The sequence below is a fragment of the Oncorhynchus keta genome, chromosome 11, assembly GCF_023373465.1.
Source record: "Oncorhynchus keta strain PuntledgeMale-10-30-2019 chromosome 11, Oket_V2, whole genome shotgun sequence".
NCBI classification, from domain to species: domain Eukaryota; kingdom Metazoa; phylum Chordata; class Actinopteri; order Salmoniformes; family Salmonidae; genus Oncorhynchus; species Oncorhynchus keta.
The window spans coordinates 54,436,511-54,456,032 of record NC_068431.1 but is presented as its reverse complement, the minus strand read 5'-3'; the positions used below and the strand labels follow the sequence as shown (position 1 = coordinate 54,456,032).

The 19,522-nt window shown below is 40.4% G+C and overlaps 1 protein-coding gene across 1 annotated transcript; it reads right to left on the bottom strand.

Annotated features, from left to right (window-relative positions):
* Positions 1-3,436: 3,436 nt before the first annotated feature.
* Positions 3,437-13,485, bottom strand: ftr83 (finTRIM family, member 83). Its single transcript, XM_035781339.2, has 7 exons — positions 12,760-13,485; positions 12,062-12,157; positions 11,537-11,770; positions 10,688-10,847; positions 10,461-10,517; positions 9,782-9,850; positions 3,437-6,222 (listed from the first exon to the last, which is right to left on the bottom strand). Exons 1-7 carry the CDS (start codon positions 13,348-13,350, stop codon positions 5,693-5,695), a joined length of 1,737 nt encoding a protein of 578 aa, XP_035637232.1. The 5' UTR covers positions 13,351-13,485; the 3' UTR covers positions 3,437-5,692.
* Between the last annotated feature and the right edge of the window lie 6,037 nt (positions 13,486-19,522).

Genomic DNA, 19,522 nt, shown 5'->3' with positions numbered 1-19,522 from the left:
ATCGATCATCACGTCACCAGAATAATTTATGGAGGAGGAAATTATATTTTAGATGCTTGTCGGCATCATTTTATTTTCATTTGTTTTGAAGTAGAAAAGTCACCAGAACTGACTTTCTCACAATTGTGGTAAAGGGTACAAAAATAAGAATAATGGGTTTTGACATTTAAATGTAGTTAAAACAGGGGTTCCGTGGTGACATTCTGAACTGTTTGAGTTAGACCAACAGTTGAAAGTAAGGGACTGTATGTTATTTATAATCAAATCCAATTGTATTAGTCACATGCGTTGAATACAACAGGTATAGATAGACCTTACAGTGAAATGCTTACTTACAAGCCCCTAACCAACAATGCAGTTTAAAAAATATGAATAAGAATAAGAAATAAAAGTTTCAAGTAGTTAGAGAGCAGCAGTAAATATAACAATAGTGAGACTATATACAGGGTGTAACTGCACAGATGGGGGATACCCTGTGAAAATCGGACCTCTGAAATTAAAATGGGCGGCCCTCCATTCAGTAAAGCATATTTTTTAGCAGACCCTCCCTGAACACTTGAAAAAAAACAATTGACCCTCCCCTATACACAAAATAATAATTTAAACATAAAGTGGATAACAGAGAACATGCCTACCATGTACTCTCACTCCTAGGACAGACCAGAGCAGATTTAGGAACTGTTCTTCATTTTGAAAGCATTAGATTGAAAAGTAGCCAGAAGATTGTGGATTCGGAGACCACCGTGGCCAAGGGTAGAGGTTCAAAAGATATCCATTATCTGTCATTGTATTTGCAGTAATTTCCTAATGTATTCTATTTTATTACATGACTGGGCAAACTTGTGTTTGCTAAAACTGAAGTTTTAGAAACACCAAGTTTGCCCAGTCTTTAGTTTGAGGATCATGCAGTGGAGTATGCATGCAGTGGAGTATGCATGCCTAGTTTGTTAATTTAGCTTAGCAGATGCTCTTATCACAGTCAACACAAATCTATTTCGGAACAACAATATCATGTAATAAAATAGAATACATTAAACAACAAATGGCTTGAGTATGCCTGCCGAGTATGCATGCCTAGTTTGTAGAATGACTGTATAGCCAAATAAGGGATTTTTCGTTTAATTATAATTTAATTCTAAGTCATTTCAAAAATATATACAATTTTAAACAGTGAAATGTATAGGCATGTTGTTGAAGTGCTGTTGATGATGTGTTGTTGAAATGTTGAGTGCTCCTGCATGCCACAAATGCTTCACAACTGATTTCTTAAAAGGCAGGCTATAGCTTGAAATAATAATAATAATACAAACTAAATCATCCATTTTGACTGATTTAGAGTTAGTATGTTGTTTTAAGAGCCTGTTGAAATGTCAAACATCAATTGATAGTGACAGAATCACACATTGTCACATGGTGTGAGTATCCAAATAGGTCAGATCAGGTATTCAATAAATAACTTCAACCAGACCCCCTCTCACCCACAGATGGGGAAGGAGGGAACTGGTGGGGATGAACAACTCACGCCCTGTTGTAAATCGAGGAGAGAAGTCTCCCTCTCTAAATCCACCAAAGGAATGTGCCTTTGTTTCAAGAGACTCTTCCCGCCAAAACTCTAACACGTTACAATTAGCGCATTCATCCCCCCTCCTACATTTACATTTAAGTCATTTAGCAGACGCTCTTATCCAGAGCGACTTACAAATTGGTGCATTCACCTTACGACATCCAGTGGAACAGCCACTTTACAATAGTGCATCTAAATCTTTTAGGGGGGTGAGAAGGATTACTTATCCTATCCTAGGTATTCCTTAAAGAGGTGGGGTTTCAGGTGTCTCCGGAAGGTGGTGATTGACTCCGCTGTCTCCTCTCCCCTATAACTACTCCCCAGGTCGTTGCTGTAAATGAGAATGTGTTCTCAGTCAACTTACCTGGTAAAATAAGGGTTAAATAAATTAAATAAAAACGTTCAAAAGCGAATACTGGAACAATATTTCTAGCATAGAACATGGGGAATAGTCTGAGGCGATCTATAGAACATTAATGTAATTTTGCTTGTTATTTTGTGATGTCATTAAGAATGTTATAAAGGAAATACTGTAACTTGGAAAGTATACCCACTACATGTCTGAAGTGTCCATCCTATGCGTTATGCAGATACAAGGAGGTTACAACTGTTATAATGAAGGTTATAGGGTTATAATGAATAAATTGACTGTTTATAGATGTGATAGGTAAAGACCTTTAGAGTTTAATTTGGGAGATGGTAACTCTTTAAAGAACTGCTCTCATAGTGCACCAGAAACTAATGAGTTAATTGTTACATGATTAATTTAATTGGGCAACAATTAAACATATTTAGGTAATTAGATAAATAACAGTCTTCAGATTAATGTTAAAGTCAAGATAACATTTTACCTTTATTTAACTGGGCAAGTCAGTTAAGAACAAATTCTTATTTTCAATGACAGCCTAGGAACAGTGGGCTAACTGCCTTGTTCAGGGATAGAACAACAGATTTTTACCTTGTCAGCTTGGGGATTTGATCTTGCAACTTTTCAGTTACTAGTCCAATGCTCTAACCACTAGGCTAACTGCCACCCCATTAGGAGGGATCTTAGACCATTCCTCCATACAGAATTTTTCAAAGAAACCACATTTGTTTAGCAAGTCAGCAAGTCAGTTATGTTTTTTTAAAGTCAGTAAATGAGGCTGAATGAACTGTTTCGCTGCCAGACAAGGCTCTGCTGATAGCCAGGTGTAGATGTGGTAAGGTGTTGTGACTGCTGTTGGGACTCTGCTTGTTGGGACAGCTTTAAGTAGGTCCTAACAGTTTGTGGGCACGGTTTGTCACCATTATAGTGCAATTAATGTATAGTTTAGTGTTGTGTTGTGTAGTGGCTTTGCTGGCATGCATCCCACTTAATTTTAAAAAAATTTTTTGCTTTTTGCCCCACCAAGATTTACATGATAAAATTGCCACTGCTCACACTGCCAGAGAGTGAGGAGGGTATGAGTGAGTGACATAGTGTGAGTGAGAGAGAATGAGAGAAAGTGAGTGACTGAGAGATTGAGTGAGAGTGGGAGTCTCTATCACTCACGTTCACTCACTCTCCCCCTCTCTCTGTCACTCCTTCACATGCACTCTCTCTCTCACTCACTTGTTATGACCTGCTGTTCTCTGTCTCTCATCATATGTTTTTATTTCACTGTTTATCAATGATAAAACATAATGCAAGTTCTCAAGTCTAATATAAATATAATATCATTACACTTATTAAAAGTGTACTTTATACTAATCATTTTTCCAGTATTTTAATATGCTATAAATAAACTATCATCAACCTTCAGTATACTTATTAAAAGTGTACTTTAAATTCATTAAAGTATACTATATGCTCACTATCATTCAACTTAAACACACTCATTAAAACTATACTTCAATTTCAATCACTTTAATTGTAATTTATTATATTAATTCAAAAGACAGTTTTGTTTTTATGAAACTCTGCTTGTGAGTGATCAAGTACACTATAAGTATACAGTGCCTTGCAAAGGTATTCATACCCTTTGTATTTCTTAAAATGTTATTGCGTTAAAAAGTGGGATTAAAATTCTTTTCATTGTAATTTGTTGTCAGCAATGAATTCAAAGTACTCTGTAATGTCAAAGTAAAAAAATTATAATACAAATTAGATAACTAAAATATAACCATTGCATACGAATTCAGCCCCTTTGTTTACAGCAAGCCTAAATTAGTCAAATGTGGCTTAACAAATCACATAATATGCTACATGGACTATGTGTGAAGTAATAGGGGTTGACATTATTTGTTTATGATTAACATTTCCTCTGTCCCCCATACAACATTTGTAAGGTCCCTCAGTCAAGTATTGATTTTCAAGCACAGATTCAACGACAAAGACCAGAGAGCCGTTTGAACGCCTCATAAAAGGGCAGTGATTGATGGTAACACTATCAAATCAGACATTGAATATACATAATCCACAGCATAATTATTCACTTGACCATGCTTACAGAAGCATGGTCAAGTGAATAATTATGCTGTGGATTATGTATTACACCACCCAGAAATATCAAAGATACTTCTGAAATGAGCTGCAGGACAGGAATGAAACTGCATATAGGGATGTTACCATGAAGCGATTGGTGATTGTAAAACAGTTACCGAGTTAAATGGCTGTGATAGGAGAAAACTAAGGTTGGAACAACAACATTGTAGTGACTCCACAATAACGATTTAAATGACTGAGTGAAAAGAATAATACAAATATACAGAATAAACAGTTTCCTATAGCTGGCTAGCTAGTTTTATAGTCATTTATTCTAATAAATTTCAACATTCCAAAAAATATGTTTATAAATCTAGCTACGTTTTATAGGCTCACTACAAGAGTAAGCCAATTTGACAACGCTAAAATCAATGTGTATATATATTTTCTAGCAAGCTAGCTTCGTATTTTTTGCTGACATGCCGAAAATGCAGCCTTGTTGATTAAATTTGACACTTCGCGGCCACAAGTTTGACATGTGACTACAGTTTGCAATTGAATTGTGTGTCATATCAACCCTGCAAGTTGTTCACCCGCTCCCTCAAGATAAATTCAGGGCCGAGGTGGAAACGTAAGTGAATTGGATTTCTACTTAAGATGGCAATCAAACTGCATCCGGTTTCGACTGGGATTCCCGAGAGGGAAAGTGGCTAGCGCAAGGGCTGAGGAGGTAAAAATGACGTGTTTGGACTGCAGCCAGTATCTATTATTTTGGAAAAAAAAGTATGTAATATATTAGATCAATAAAAACAAAGGCAATTAATATACCTATTTTTATTTCTCGCTTTAACTAGGTAACTGTTTTACAATCACCAATCGCTTCATGGTAACATCCCTATATGCAGTTTCATTCCTGTCCTGCAGCTCATTTCAGAAGTATCTTTGATATTTCTGGGTGGTGTAATCTCGAAGATGCATATCTTTCCTTTTTTTAGCGGAAGAAGGCTATACTGACTGTCGAATTGAAACTTAAATGAACATTTATATGAAGCGGAAAAAGTAGCCGGTTTACAGTGAGTCGGCTATTTCAACAATGGCCGGCCCTTATGGAAAACATTTTTATATAAAGACCTTTCTTCCAGGTCTTCCATTGTGGCAGTAAGGGTCATCCTAGCTTTACAGTTCCTATTACAATTATTCCAAATCAATTATTGGGTTGAATGCACACGCGACAGAAATACTATATTAATATAAAATAAATGTGTATTACACATTCCAGTTTCTCTGTGTGATACATGTATATATATACAACTTCAGGTGTATTTTATTCATCTGATCCATAGAGTATATTCGTTTATCAAATATATCAGTTGACACTTCAGTCTATTCTAAAGTAGATCCTTCATGATTAAGAAAACATTATAGATAACATGTTTATTCCTTTACTCACCAAACCCAATTGGTCGGAGATATCTCTCTCTAGCTGATGATTTATATACAGTATAAAACATGAATTCAAACCTCAATAGAACAAAGTAAAACATTGCCAAGGACACCAGTACAATTTGAGAAAAGGGGATTCTAAACAAGTCAAATATCAAATGCAATTATATTACTTGAATCACAATACGTATGATGACCGATACATGGACAATCGTAATTTAATCATAGGTAATATAATATTATGACAGCTGACGGATGGTGACCGCTGACTCATACCAGACCCAAAAGCCTGGGTAGACAGGCTCGGCAAAGGAGGCCTTGAAGCGGTGTATGAGAGACATGGTGTCCCCCACAGTGTAGAATGAGAGGGTGCCTGCTGAGTGGTCCAGGAAGACACCTATCCTGGAGGAGTAGGGTGCATTGATTTCCACCTGGTCTTTACCATATCGGGCGGAATAACTGGAATCGGAGCAGAAAAGGCTCCAGGACTTGCGGTTGTAGCCGATGCGGCAGCTGTCCCCGTAGCCTACTCTCTTGATGCCCTTGTAGGTGACCCCCACGGAGGCCCCCTCTCCACTCCACTCCACCTCCCAGTAGTAGGCACCTCCAGTCAGGGGCTCTTTGCAGAGAACCTGGGGCAGGCAGTCAAACCTGGAGGCACTGTCAGCATAGTCCTGCGGTTCTCTCTTCAGGGCTGCCTTCCTGTTGCCTCTAGACAGGTATAGCTGGCGGTAGGCTGTGTTGGGGTCCAGGGTGAGAGCGCAGGCATCTGAGAGAGGAGAGAGAGAAGGCATGTCATGAGTGAGTGCCACTGTGTGAACTGAATGCTCTTCTTTCAATACTAGAAATTACAAGGTTAGTTATGGAATGTAAAAGGTTGTTTAAAACCAATACTATACACAATTATACAAAACATTGGCTGCATTTAGACAAGTAGCCCAATTCTGATATGTTTTTCACTAACTGGTCTTTTGACCAATCAGATCAGCTCTAAAACATATTTGATGTGATTGGTCAAAATACCAATTAGTGGGATATTTTTTTTGAATTCCCCTTCCCTGACCCCCCTCACTATAATTACAGAGTTGTAGCCACAGCCTTATATATGGAATCTCTTCAGCAGCATATTTTGTCTTAAAAAACATAAATAAGTTCACAATTCTGAACATTACAATTAAGTTAGCAGACTTGATGAATAAGGGTGGGTAATGATGGAAATGGTTTAATGAAAACAAGATATGACATACAGTGCATTTGGAAAGTATTCAGACCCCTTGACTTTTTCCACATTTCGTTACGTTACAGCCTTATTCTAAAATGGATTAAATTGTTCCCCCCCTCAATCTACACACAATACCCCATGTTTGCAAATTTATTTAAAATTAAAACTGAAATATCACATAAACATAAATATTCAGACCCTTTACTCAGTACTTTGTTGAAGCACCTTTAGCAGTGATTACAGCCTTGAGTCTTCTTGGGTATGATGCTACAAGCTTGACACACCTGTATTTGGGGAGTTTCTCCCACTCTTCTCTGCATATCCTCTAAAGCTCTATCAGGTTGGATAGGGAGCGTTGCTGCACAGCTATTTTCAGGTCTCTCCAGAGATGTTCAATCGGGTTCAAGTCCGGGCTCTGGCTGGGCCACTCAAGGACATTCAGAGACTTGTCCCGAAGCCACTTCTGCGTGTCATGGCTGTGTGCTTAGGGATGATGTCCTGTTGGAAGTTGAACCTTTGCCCAAGTCTGAGGTTCTGAGCGCTCTGAAGGAGGTTTTCATCAAGGATCTCTCTGTACTTTGCTGCGTTCATCTTTCCATTGATCCTGATTAGTCTCTCAGTTCCTGCTGCTGAAAAACAGCCACAGCATGATGCTGCCAACACCATGCTTCACCGTAGGGATGGTGCCAGGTATCCTCCAGACGTGACACTTGGCATTCAGGCCAAAAAGTTCAATCGTGGTTTCATCAGACCAGAGAATCTTGTTTGTCATGGTCTGAATGTCCTTTTGGTTGCTTTTGACAAACTCCAAGCGGGCTCTTTTACTGAGGAGTGGCTTCCATCTGGCCACTCTACCATAAAGGCCTGATTGGTGGAGTGCTGCAGAGATGGTTGTCCTTCTGGAAGGTTCTTCCATCTCCACAGAGGAACTCTGGTGCTCTGTCAGAGTGAACATCGGGTTCTTGGTCCCCTCACTGAACAAGGCCCTTCTCCCCCGATTGCTCAGTTTGGCCGGGCGTCCAGCTCTAGGAAGAGTCTTGGTGGTTCCAAACTTCTTCCATTTAAGAATGATGGAGGCCACTGTGTTCTTGGGGACCTTCAATGCTGCAGCAATGTTTTGGTACCCTTTCCCAGATCTGTGCTTCAACAAAATCCTGTCTCGGAGCTCTACGGACAATTCCTTCAACCTCATGGCTTGGTTTTTGCTCTGACATGCACTGTCAACTGTGGGACCTTATATAGACAGGTTTGTGCCTTTCAAAGTCATGTCCAATCAATTGAATTTACCAAAGGTGGACTCCAACATCAAGGATAATCAATGGAAACAGGATGGACCTGTGCTCAATTTAGAATCTCATATCAAAGAGTCTGAATACTTATGTAAATAACGTTTCAGTTTTCTTTATTTGTAATACATTTGCAAACATTTATAAAAAACTGTTTTCGCTTTGTTATTATGGGGTATTGTGTGTAGATAGATGAGGAACAAATTGTATTTAATCAATTTTAGAATAAGGCTGTAATGTAACAAAATGTGGAAAAACGGAAGAGGTCTGAACACTTTCTGAATACACTGCATATAAACAACTTTTAGAAAGCTCATGTTCTGAGCTAGCCATTAAAAGTATAGTCCTCAGATCCAAGTGAATCTGAACAACCCTTTAACTGGAACAGAGTATGGAAAAATATGACCTTGACATCCCATAATCTGAGCCATCAATTTACACTTTATTTGAACTGTATTTAACACCAAGGAAAGTTATATGATGAAATTGACCCCATGCCTAACTATTCACTGTGTGCCCTAAATCAGGTAGGCACAGTCCTTCATATAATGTGGGTGTGACCTGCAGTTAAATGCTTCTGGGACAAAGTTACACATTTTTTTTCAAAGTGCATGAATGTAAATGTTCAATCTGCTATGTTATATTACTTAACGGTGATAGCTCCTTGAATATCTCAGATGATTACTGCTGGCAGGGGGAAGGCATGATATGGGGAGGGTTCTCTGGTCTCTGGGAGGAAATGGGAAGGGAGGGAGGATGTAAAAGCATCCTCAGTTGACAAGGAACCTTGGCTGTTTAAGGGAGTGGGCACTGACAACTAACCTGTGTTGCTAGACGGGTGGAAAACATGGTTACATACCAATTGTACTATTACAAAATCCTTTTTGATCAAAATAATTATTTCTGTATGTATTTCTTACTTTAAAAAAAAGTTGAGTGGAGCCCATAGGTACATGTTATATAAACTGAATATATGAATTGACACTGTACCTGTAAACCACCAAACAAAAATATTCCGAAATATAAACTTGTGACCCTGCAGGACAGGTGTGCACCAGCATGCAGGTAGAGCAGAACAGCTACAGTAGCTCATGTACTATAGACTTGGTTCACCTGGCTGTGCTGCTGTGTGTGCGCCTGCACCCCCTCAGCCAGGTCAGAACTGGTGGTACTCTCTGTAGCCACGGCTAGGACGAGATGACCGACCACTCGGCCCATCTGGTCTGGAAGATCGACCACTTGGCCTATCATCTGGAATACCACCGGAGGCAGAGCCATTTATTTACATGTATAGCTCGGACCACAGTTATTCAAATCTGCTTGTGACCGATGTTTCCCTTTCCGCATGCTCAGTACGCACTTCTATTCTATACCTTGATTGTCCTATTCAGAGCAGGTTTTAAACTTGCTGAAGCTGTAGTGTCCAATAGTTGTAGTAGTCAAGTAACGTAGCTTAGAAAGATTTGCCAACACAGTGATGTCATTCTGTATAACCCTTTTACAAACCTATACTCCCACTCACCGCAGTAAAACGGTATAAAGTTCATTGAGCATGCCCACTTACAAACCTAGTATCTAAGGAATGTGGTAAGACTACTCCCATCACAGCACTAGCCTGTTTCCATGTGGGCTGGGAGCCAGGTAGTATTTTAGACTAACTCCTGTCTTTATAGTGGTTTTAACGCAATTTATGAACAGTAGTTCACACTTAAATGATCAAATAGTATGAATAATTAAATGGCACTAGAATGAACCCTGAGTCCTATAGTATTTGATTAGGTAAGTATAGTCACAGAAGGTGAATCACTAAATAGACGTACATTTCAGGAAGTCTTCTCTGTGCTGGGGCTCCTGGCTTGGTGTCTTGTACACGGCAACAACTGCATCGGCTACAAAGAGAAGGAAATGCAAAAGAAAACAAAAAACATACACAACACTGTATTTGGATTGTACAATATAGCCTGATCCTGCATGCATGGAAATTTACTTTACAATCTTGGGATTTATTAGTGTTTCGGATATCCCCAGAAAATCCAACTTTAATGAGTGCGTGTTTGTGTAGAACTGCTTGATGCGTGTGTGGTGTTCTAAGAGAGTTAACTTATCAGCCAATGTAAATATTCAGGGCCACTTGAGCCACCACCTGACCATTGAGTGCCCTCTAATAAAAATCAAGGTGCTCCGACTACTTTACTATTCCAACAATACTAGAGGAACCATTTTGTTTTCTTACGCACAGCAGAGCAATATAAGGAAATTATAATCACTCCAGGAGCCATTTGAAATTCAGATTATGCCGTGATTGTCCTGTGAAAATGTTATTACTGGAATTTAGCTACAACAGAAGGCAAGCCCATATTTCCTCAGCAACCACCTAACAATGTTGTTTGATGGAGGCCCGGTGGAGTGGTGGGGTCGATATTCTTGTTTTTGAACTAATACCATTCCAAGTATTTTCCAGAATGAGATCAGTGGGGAGTTTCATGTTGATTGACTCACCTTTCACAGTATTTCTCCTTTTGGCTTCATCCAGTTGGCAGAAAGGCATTTTGTTCACTGAAACAGGAAAAGTTCTGGTTGAGTAAATATTCTCTATAAGAATATACTGTAAATTACTGAAGCATTTCCAAGTCCATGGTTTTAAAAAGGACAAAAGCCTGGGGTTTAATCTATTCAGCCATGGCAGTAACTAACTGAAGTTACAGTGCATTATCTCACTTCCTCACCAGTCTTGGCCACTTTGACCAGCTCCTCATTGCTGATGTCATGGAGATGAACCTTCATCTCAGAGACAGCCTTGGTGACGGGTCCGAAGGAGAAGTAGGGGTTCACTGAGACTGTGGGCAGCTCCTCAGCCTCCGTCTGAGCGATTAGCATGTGGTAGCTCTACAACAGAGAGGTGATGACACGTTCATAATTTGAATTGGCTCGTGTCATTTCCTGGCTTCATATTTCCTGGCTTGAATTATTATAGACAGGTTGGTTGTTTAACAACAAAACCGACGCGTGTGCAACTATGGGTCAAAACAGACTGGGTTGAAGATAATAAAGATAAAACTAGCCAGCTACGAGTCTCCACATTGCAGCTTCTTATCATTGTTACCATCTGGCCATCCGGAATCACAACAACACACGGCCTTCTGCCCCATTGAAGCGGCAGGAGCATTGGGCCAGTAACCGAAAGGTCGCCAGTTCGAATCCTGAGCCAACTAGGTGACACATCTGTCAATGTGCCCTTGAGCAAGGCACTTAACCCAAATTGTGCATAGAGTTCTGGTTATTTTGGGGTGATGAGCTTGGCGGGCCACTCAAATATGAGATATATAGTGTTAGGGGGAAGGCAATGTTTAAAATGGCTTGTGTCATTCCTTGGCTTGAGCCCAAATATTATAGTAGTTGTTTTAGGGTGAGGGGTGTTAGACTTTAAAGCCCGAGAGAACTAGCACCTCTGAACATCATTTGCGAACCAAGTGCTCACAGATTTTACGGTGGTTTCTAAAACAAAGCGCACTGAACGATCGCAAGACAAAACGCTAGAACCACATTCGGTGCGATGTGTGCAAGCCTTTAGTCACCTGGATGAAGTGTATGTGGTCCTCTGTGCGTGACAGCTGTGTGATCTCGTTGTCTCGCTTCTTGAGGTCAGCGATCTCGTGGGTCAGACGCTCGAGGTGACCCTCAGCGTTGTTCAGTGCTGCCCTCTTATTGGAGGAAATTAGCTTGGTCATTTCCTGTTGCATCCTCTCGATGGAACGCATCATGTCGCCAAACAACTTCTCACACTCCTGCATAGCCCTCTGGGCTGAGCTCTGGAGAGGAAAGGGGCACACTTAATGGGCATGCTGTTAAAATCTCTAAAGCATTTTGGGTTGTACCAATACACCCAGGAGGTCAGTCATAATGGAACTCTATTGGTGATGTATTGATATTTGTGATCATGAAATCTCTTGGTGGGAAAATATAATTTGTCTCTCCAGGACACACATTAGAAATATATACACTGTGAGTACACCTACAGTATGTTTAGTATGACTTAACAGTCTATTGTAATTGTGTCATTTCACAACCCACTGTGTTTTATGTGCTATAGAGACATGTACCTTGAGTGAATCCACAGCTTGTTTCAGCTCCTCCATCTGCTTAAGCCTCTCATGGATCCTCTCCTGGATCTCTGCCTGGGTGGCACCCAGACGTTGCTATGGATGGAGGACACAGGACGTCAGTGACATAGCCCCACAAGTCAGACAATTATTTCCAAAATATTCCAAATACTGATCAACCGAAATGCTACAGACAAAAATCGTGGCTGAGTGAAGTGGCATCTTTTTCCTCCCCATTCATGTCATTTGAAATGGCCTTCAAAATGCATTATTACAATGTGCATTAGGTTCAGACAATGCAGTAATAAAATCTAGCCAATAGTAGTTCTTGGAATAGAAGGTTGCAACACCCCACCCCAGCCCACACACATTTACAGTAACTGCTTTCACTCATGTGGGTGGATCTAACTGATTGCCTGAAGTATTTGTTTTTGGGGCTTGGCTGATACTAGCTACTCTATTCCAACAATCAACCTGTCGCTCTCAGTCACACAACTGCAGTCAATTGGCTACAGAAACCTTATGGTTTTGAAAAGGCAAATGATTGAAAAGCCTAGAAAAAAGTAGTCATTTTTCCCCCCTGTTACACGAATGGCGTTTGTCATTTAACAATACAGAACATCAACTACTTCAAAGAGATAAATCATCGTAATCGTAATATAAAAGTTTGAATCAAAAATCATGCAAAGCCGTTTTACCTGTTCTTCTGACCTCTCCTGTTCGGCAGATACCATGTCGTGACCTTTGTGCTCCTTCACAGTGCACAGAACACAGATACACATCTGGTCCGTCTTGCAGAAGAGCTCCAGACCCTTCTGATGCTGGGGGCAAATCTGTCTGTCCAGATGGCCGATCTCATCCACCAGCTTGTGCCTCTTGAAGGCAGGGTTCTCATAGTGGGGCTTTAGATGCCTCTCACAGTAGGACGCCAGGCACATCAGGCATGTCTTGATGGCTTTGTGCTTCTTCCCAATACAGATATCACATCCCACATCTTGTGGTCCGGCGTAGTTGTAGTCTGGGTCTGGAGGTGGAGGAGGGTAGGTCTCAGACATCCTGGGATGCGAGTGGGTTGAGTGTGTGGAGGAGCGGGAGGTCTGGAGGCGGCGCGGGGTGGGTCTCTTGTTGTAGGTGACCCGACAACGTGGGCAGTTGTAGGAACCGGTGTGGTCAGCGTGGTCCCAGTAGGTCTTCAGGCAGATGGAGCAGAAGATGTGGCCGCACGGGATGGAGACTGGGTCCCTCAGGTCTTCCTTACACAGATGGCAGCTCTCCTGGTCAGTAGACATGGGGATTGACTGATGCACCCTGGTGCTGTTAGGTTCTTGGTAGTAGTAGGCGAAAGACGAAGTGAGAAATTTTCGGTCTGTCCTGTCCGTCAGGTCTGAGCAAAGTGAGCAACAGGTGCTTCCGCAGCATGTTATATAAAGTAAATAGCCAGGAAGGGAAGGAGACTAAACTGGTTAAGCAGAAACTAGTAAAACGTGGGTGGGGCCAGGTGAGGACAGAGTGTCAATGGAACCATTCAACAGCCGTCAATCAGGAAGAGGAGTGTGAATACAGAAAGTGAGAGGAATGATTGAATTGTGTGATCTCAGGTTTGAACTTTGTTTTGACAGCACTGCAAATAGATACTGTAGTTACAAATATAGATAACTGTTGGTTTCCATAATTTCCAACAGGGACTCTATCCCAGACACAGCTCACATTTTGACCCTTGTGTTGTTTGTTTATGCAGTGCAATATTTTTATTTAACATGTGACATAAAACATGGTTCACTGCACAAGGTTTAATTTCACATTGGATTTCCCTGCACATCTAATAATGTAAGATACGTGTCACACTGGACTTCACTGCACATCTAATGAAGTACCAACATCAGTTGTACACAAGTGATACGTTTCTTTGATAAGTCACACTACAAAAGGGTAAACTATTAGTCTAACCCACTAAATGACAAGAAGTGGTTTGTCTAATCTTTTCAAATTCAGCCATGTTTCAATACTAAGAACCAAGGACAAAAAAACTGGTTGGAGTTGCCTTTTTATCAACAGCACAATTACTAAATATGCCATTAGAATCTTTACCATTAAATCACAATACAGTTTTCAGAGGTTACTTTAATTTCTTTTTAAACAAACTTACAAATAGGCCATCTTTCACACTAGTTCTAAAGTCTGGCCCGATGCTTCGATGAATCCATCAACACCTAGACAATGACAAAACATGTTAGATACATTGTATACACAATTCCATCATACAAGTAGATTTGCAGATCAGTTAAGGTCTACCTTCAGCGTCACAAACAAACACATGGCCAACAGAATCTCAGGTAAGATGGCTTTCAAGATGGCTGATTCCATTTCCCTCATTACTGCCACTTATTGGTAGACCTCTGACAATGCCCGATCTATTACAATATTTTAAACATTAAACACATTCTTCTAAAATGCATTCTAATTTTAAATGTACTCTCTGTCAGTTAATGGAAACAAAAAAGATCAATGACCATATATCTCAAATGCCATAGGGAATACATATTTTTTTCTCAGGAGGCATAGGGAGGGGGCATGTTTTTGCATGTAAGAATTGTCCATATAGCGAGATGAATCTGAATCTGTTAACATTGTCACTGATAAATGTGGCCCCTAGTTCAGGAATTTGGCTTCAGAGTATTGCTGCTGGTTGATAGCCTCCAGCTTGTAGTGAGGGCATGGCTGTGGGGAAGAGTGATATGATGGATGCCCACTCAGGTCCAGGTACACACTGACCTCTTGGTACTTGGAGAGCTAAAGCCTGGTTGCAAATCAAAGAGGGGAGGGTAAAGAAGACATTTTTTGTGGACTTTTCTTTAGAGTGACTAATGACAAAACGAATCCCCTTGCCCTTCCGCTATAAATTAAGTTGGCTGGTTGGAATCTGGCTTGAGCAACAGGAAGTGACTTGCAATAGGTGTTCATCACCCTGCTATGCGATTGAGAGCAGTTAATTATCAACTGTTTATTTCCCATTTCCCTTCCACTCATTTCCCCTCAATCCAAATCCTGATTCTAATTGGATGTTATTTTTTCTCCACATTTCTCCTCTTCACATCAGCCTAAACATTCCTCTGTCCATTCCAAGATGGCTGTCAGCTTGTTAGCTCTGTGGAGTTTCAGGGTTGTTAAAAATGAAGAATGTAATGTGACCAGGCTAGATGGCCCAGATAACACCAGTGTAAAGAAAACTGCTTTTAAAAAAGTACATTGTGTTAGTCAGAGCATAGTGGCTATATTCTACACACCAAATGTCATTTTTATAGGGTCTGCAAGTCATCCTGAACAAGTACTGTAGCTGACATGCTACTCACAAAATGTCCAGTGTCATGTTTGACGAGATGGTTGCAAGAGATTATTGCACATGAGGTGATCTGGTCAGTTTTTTGTGTTGTAGAATGTAGGTAGAGATTGAAATCTAGGTTTAACCTGAAATTGCCCCAGGGCCAGGGAAATTATAACATGATCAACATTTGCCAAGCAATTCATCTTATTAGTTCTAGATATTTAAAAAACAGTTTCTTTACAACTCTCTAATTCTAAGTTTGGGGTTTCAGTGTCTGACCGTTTTAGGAGAAGCCTTGATATTTTTATAGCTGGCTCACTCACAGCAGTAGTGCTGTTACAATTATCCAGTTTGTAAATCTGTGAATCTTGCACACACAAAACAGAAGACCGCAATGCTTTATTTATTGGTTGGATTGACTCTGTACTTTGTTTGGGTATACCAAACATTAGGAACACCCCCTTTTGCCCTCAGAACAGTCTCAATTTGTCGGGGCATAGACTCTACTGCAAGGTTTTCGAAAGCGTTCCACAGGGATGCTGGCCCATGTTGACTCCAATGCTTCCCTCAGTTGTGTTAAGTTGGTTGGATGTCCTTTGGGTGGTGGCCCATTCTTGATACACACGGGAAACTGTTGAGCGTAAAACAAAACAGCAGCATTGCAGTTCTTGACACAAACCGGTGCACTTGACACCTATTACCATACCCAGTTCAAAGGCATCTTTTGTCTTGCTCATTCACCCTCTGAATGGCACACATACACAATCCATGTCTTACATTGTCTCAATGGATTCACTGGTTGCTTTCATACATTTCCATGCAGAGCCAATGTTAAATCTACAACCTACATTTGCATAATACATTTCTGTTTCCCAGGTACTTTTCCAAGTGAACTGTCCAAAGTACCACACAAATGTCATAAAAAATATATATTTAATCCACATCAACAATTGTCCCTTTTTGCCCCTATTTGTTGTGGAGGGCTGTTCTGCAGTGTGCAGCAACAACCTGTTCCCTGTGATCTGGCCCCTGTCCAGACTCCTCCTCGCCAGCCCTGTGTATCTGCCAGCCAGCACTAACAAAGGTAACCATTGTTCCAAGGCAACACTTGTAAATACTTTGTCTCTCTCCATATTCTGACCAATCACACACAGACACAGCTGGGTCTTTGACTTCTAGGTTGCGTATCAAATGGCACCCAATTCCCTACACAGTTCACTACCTTGACCAGCAACCTATGAGCCCTAGTGCACTATATAGGTATTAGGGAGCCATTTAGGAAGTAATCCTACACTCACACAGCCATTTTGTAATTTCTTACTCACTGACTCTCCACAACAACATCCCCTGACTGAAATCTCCTGGTTACCCCTCACTACACCTGATGCAAGAGAATGTTTGGTTTAATGAATGTTGACCTTTCACCTTGTAAACCATAGGGTTTTATGCCTGACTGATCAAAAGACATAACTAGGACATGTTTATGCATTTATGACAACCGAACTGCTTCCTCACCCAATAACTTTGAGTGATGGGCATTAGTCTTTGAGTTTATTAAGTACATTGCAAGACATTGCAGGCCTTGTGCATTGCTTTTCATAAAAATGGGAAGTGTCTGTACCTAATCAGATGAGCCTAACTTGTATACCTGTGTGTTGTTACTGTATAACTAGATTATTTTTTTTCACATAAATCAAGACCATGCATTTGGCAGTGTATGACCCTTTCCATCATAGTCTGCCTCTTTCTCGCTCTCGCTCTCTCTCTCTCTCTCTCTCGTTAATCAATAAGGAAAACAGAGGGCTGCTTTTACTCTGGATTGGTCTACTTTCCTGGTATCTGATCCACACACAAAAAAAGAGGAAGAGAAACTGGCTTATCAGAAACCTGACCAAATATGGAGAGAGGCGAAACTATCTCTAAAGTGCAATGATGTAAGATATGCAATGAGGGAGGAGTTGCGTACACGGCCTTACGCAACCGGTTGTTTCGGTGGCCCTGTAATTTAAATAATTGTAAATTTAGTATGCCTATCAACTCTTCTGGAATAAGATAATTCAGCAAACCATTTTATCTCTAAGGTCCACTACCTCACACATTACCTTGTGGCTACAGGGTAATGGCTTCTCATTTAGGTCCTCTTTAGTGAACTAGTGAGAGAGAGAAATGTGTACTACAGTATGGCAACATCCTTGGCCCAATAGGAAACCCAGGTGTAAATTGAAATGCAAATGAGATAATTAGTTCATGATGTCAGAATTGATCCAGAATTCTAGGGTGAGAATGGGCCATCCCACTGGGCACACACGTTAATTCAATGTCTATTCCATGTTGGTTTCATTGAAACAATGTTTATTCAACCAGTGTGTGCCCAGTGGGATGGGTCTTTAAAGCGAAACCAGCAGTTGAAACATTAACAAAGCATCCTCCCGGTCCCTGTTTCCATAGAAAGCTGAGGGATTGGCCTGGAGAAATGTATCAAAGAAATGTCAGCAACTCTGGTATGCTCCCATGGTGAATTAATCAGATACACAAAAAAAAAGACAACGTTTTGATCCGAGTTTGATCTTCGTCAGGTCATAGACAAATTAATAAACAGAGCTATGGATGCAAGGACTGACCATCCATGATATCAAAAATAGTTTTACCATGTTTTGAAGCTATATAGTGTTAGTTTACATTTACTTTGTTTACAAACATTGTAGTACAACAAGCTTATATTTGGGGTTCTGATTGGGTATGACACTTGAAATAAGCTCACAAGTTATATTCTTCAAGTATCAATGGGTACATATAATTAATTTTTAATTACAAAAATGTATGTAGCAACTGCAGATTGCCCCTTTAAAGGCTTACTCTTTAAAGCCTTTGTAATATTACTGTAATATTACTAAATACGCCTGTCATGGGAGAAAGAGGATAGGATGACACTTGGCAATATAGAAACCAAGGTGTGTTTCTTGAAAGATGGACTCTGCTGGTTTTAGACTATAGCTAATAAAGACACAGGATATGTATATCCTGTACATACCAAATACTAAAGTAACAAGGGGACTTAAGTCATGGGCTAGATGTGCATTTTTACATAGCACAATATCTTAAAAATATGTGAAGCATTCAGATCGACATCAGACAGATAAACCTGTAAGAGATAGGAATGTTTTGTCAAACATGTTTCTGTGATTGCAATGTTCTCTTTTGGCTGCCTCAAATTAGCATTTTTTTTCTCTCTCTGTTTAACACACACCATATCTACTTTTACTACTCAATGCACCTCTGGTGGAGGCTGCTCACAATAATGGCTGGAACGGAGCAAATGGAATGGCATCCAACACATTGGAACCATGTGCTTGCTGTATTTGAAACCATTATACATATTCCGTTCCAGCTATTACCACGAGGCCTACCTCCCCAATTAAGGTGCCACCAACCTCCTGGGATGCATCTGTTGGGCAGTTAGACTAGTTCAACAGGCTGCTGTTTAAATATATACAATAACTTCTGTCCTGAACTCTAACTGCTCTTTGTCAAAACACCTGTGGCAGGCAGTTCAAACAGTGACAGGTACCGCTGTTTGTTTTGGGTCACAAATGATAGAAAAAGATCCCCTCTGAAATTTGAAAGGTATCCTATCCTGTTTGTGGTGGCAGCAGGTTTGTTTGTTCAGTGGGTGGACTCCTGCCCCTTCAAAACCTGATCTTCCACAAAATGTGCATTTATGTCTATTCAACTGCATCTAATGTAGGGCCTATGACATCTGAAATTCTGTTCACTTTTCCAGTTGAGTTTGAGGGTGAAAATGGGAAAAAATGTTTATATTTGAAAACAATGCTGTATCTCTATCTCTGTATCGTAGTCTCTGATCAGCACACAAAACAATGATTAACTGATCCAGCCTACAGTGTAGTTTGTACACTATCAAGTCAAATACAGTTTAAAAAAAATAGAATCAGACCAAACACTGAAACCCCCCAAAAATGCAGGCATATTTAGCAGCAGTTAGTGCCTCCCTGTGTGATACAATTCATTCATTCTCCCTGCCTCAGCCTATCCCCTTTTTATTTTTTTAAATCTCCTTTCAGCCTGCCCCCTCGCTCTCTCCCCCTCCCTTTAAGTCTCCTTACAGCCTTTGCTCAACC

Excerpts from the sequence above, each read along its gene's own strand:
- ftr83 (XM_035781339.2), bottom strand. The coding sequence starts at position 13,350 with ATGTCTACTGACCAGGAGAGCTGCCATCTGTGTAAGGAAGACCTGAGG. Across the intron at positions 10,848-11,536 it reads ACCACATACACTTCATCCAG|AGCTACCACATGCTAATCGC; the intron begins GTGACTAAAGGC and ends TCTCTGTTGTAG. Across the intron at positions 10,518-10,687 it reads GGTCAAAGTGGCCAAGACTG|TGAACAAAATGCCTTTCTGC; the intron begins GTGAGGAAGTGA and ends TTCCTGTTTCAG.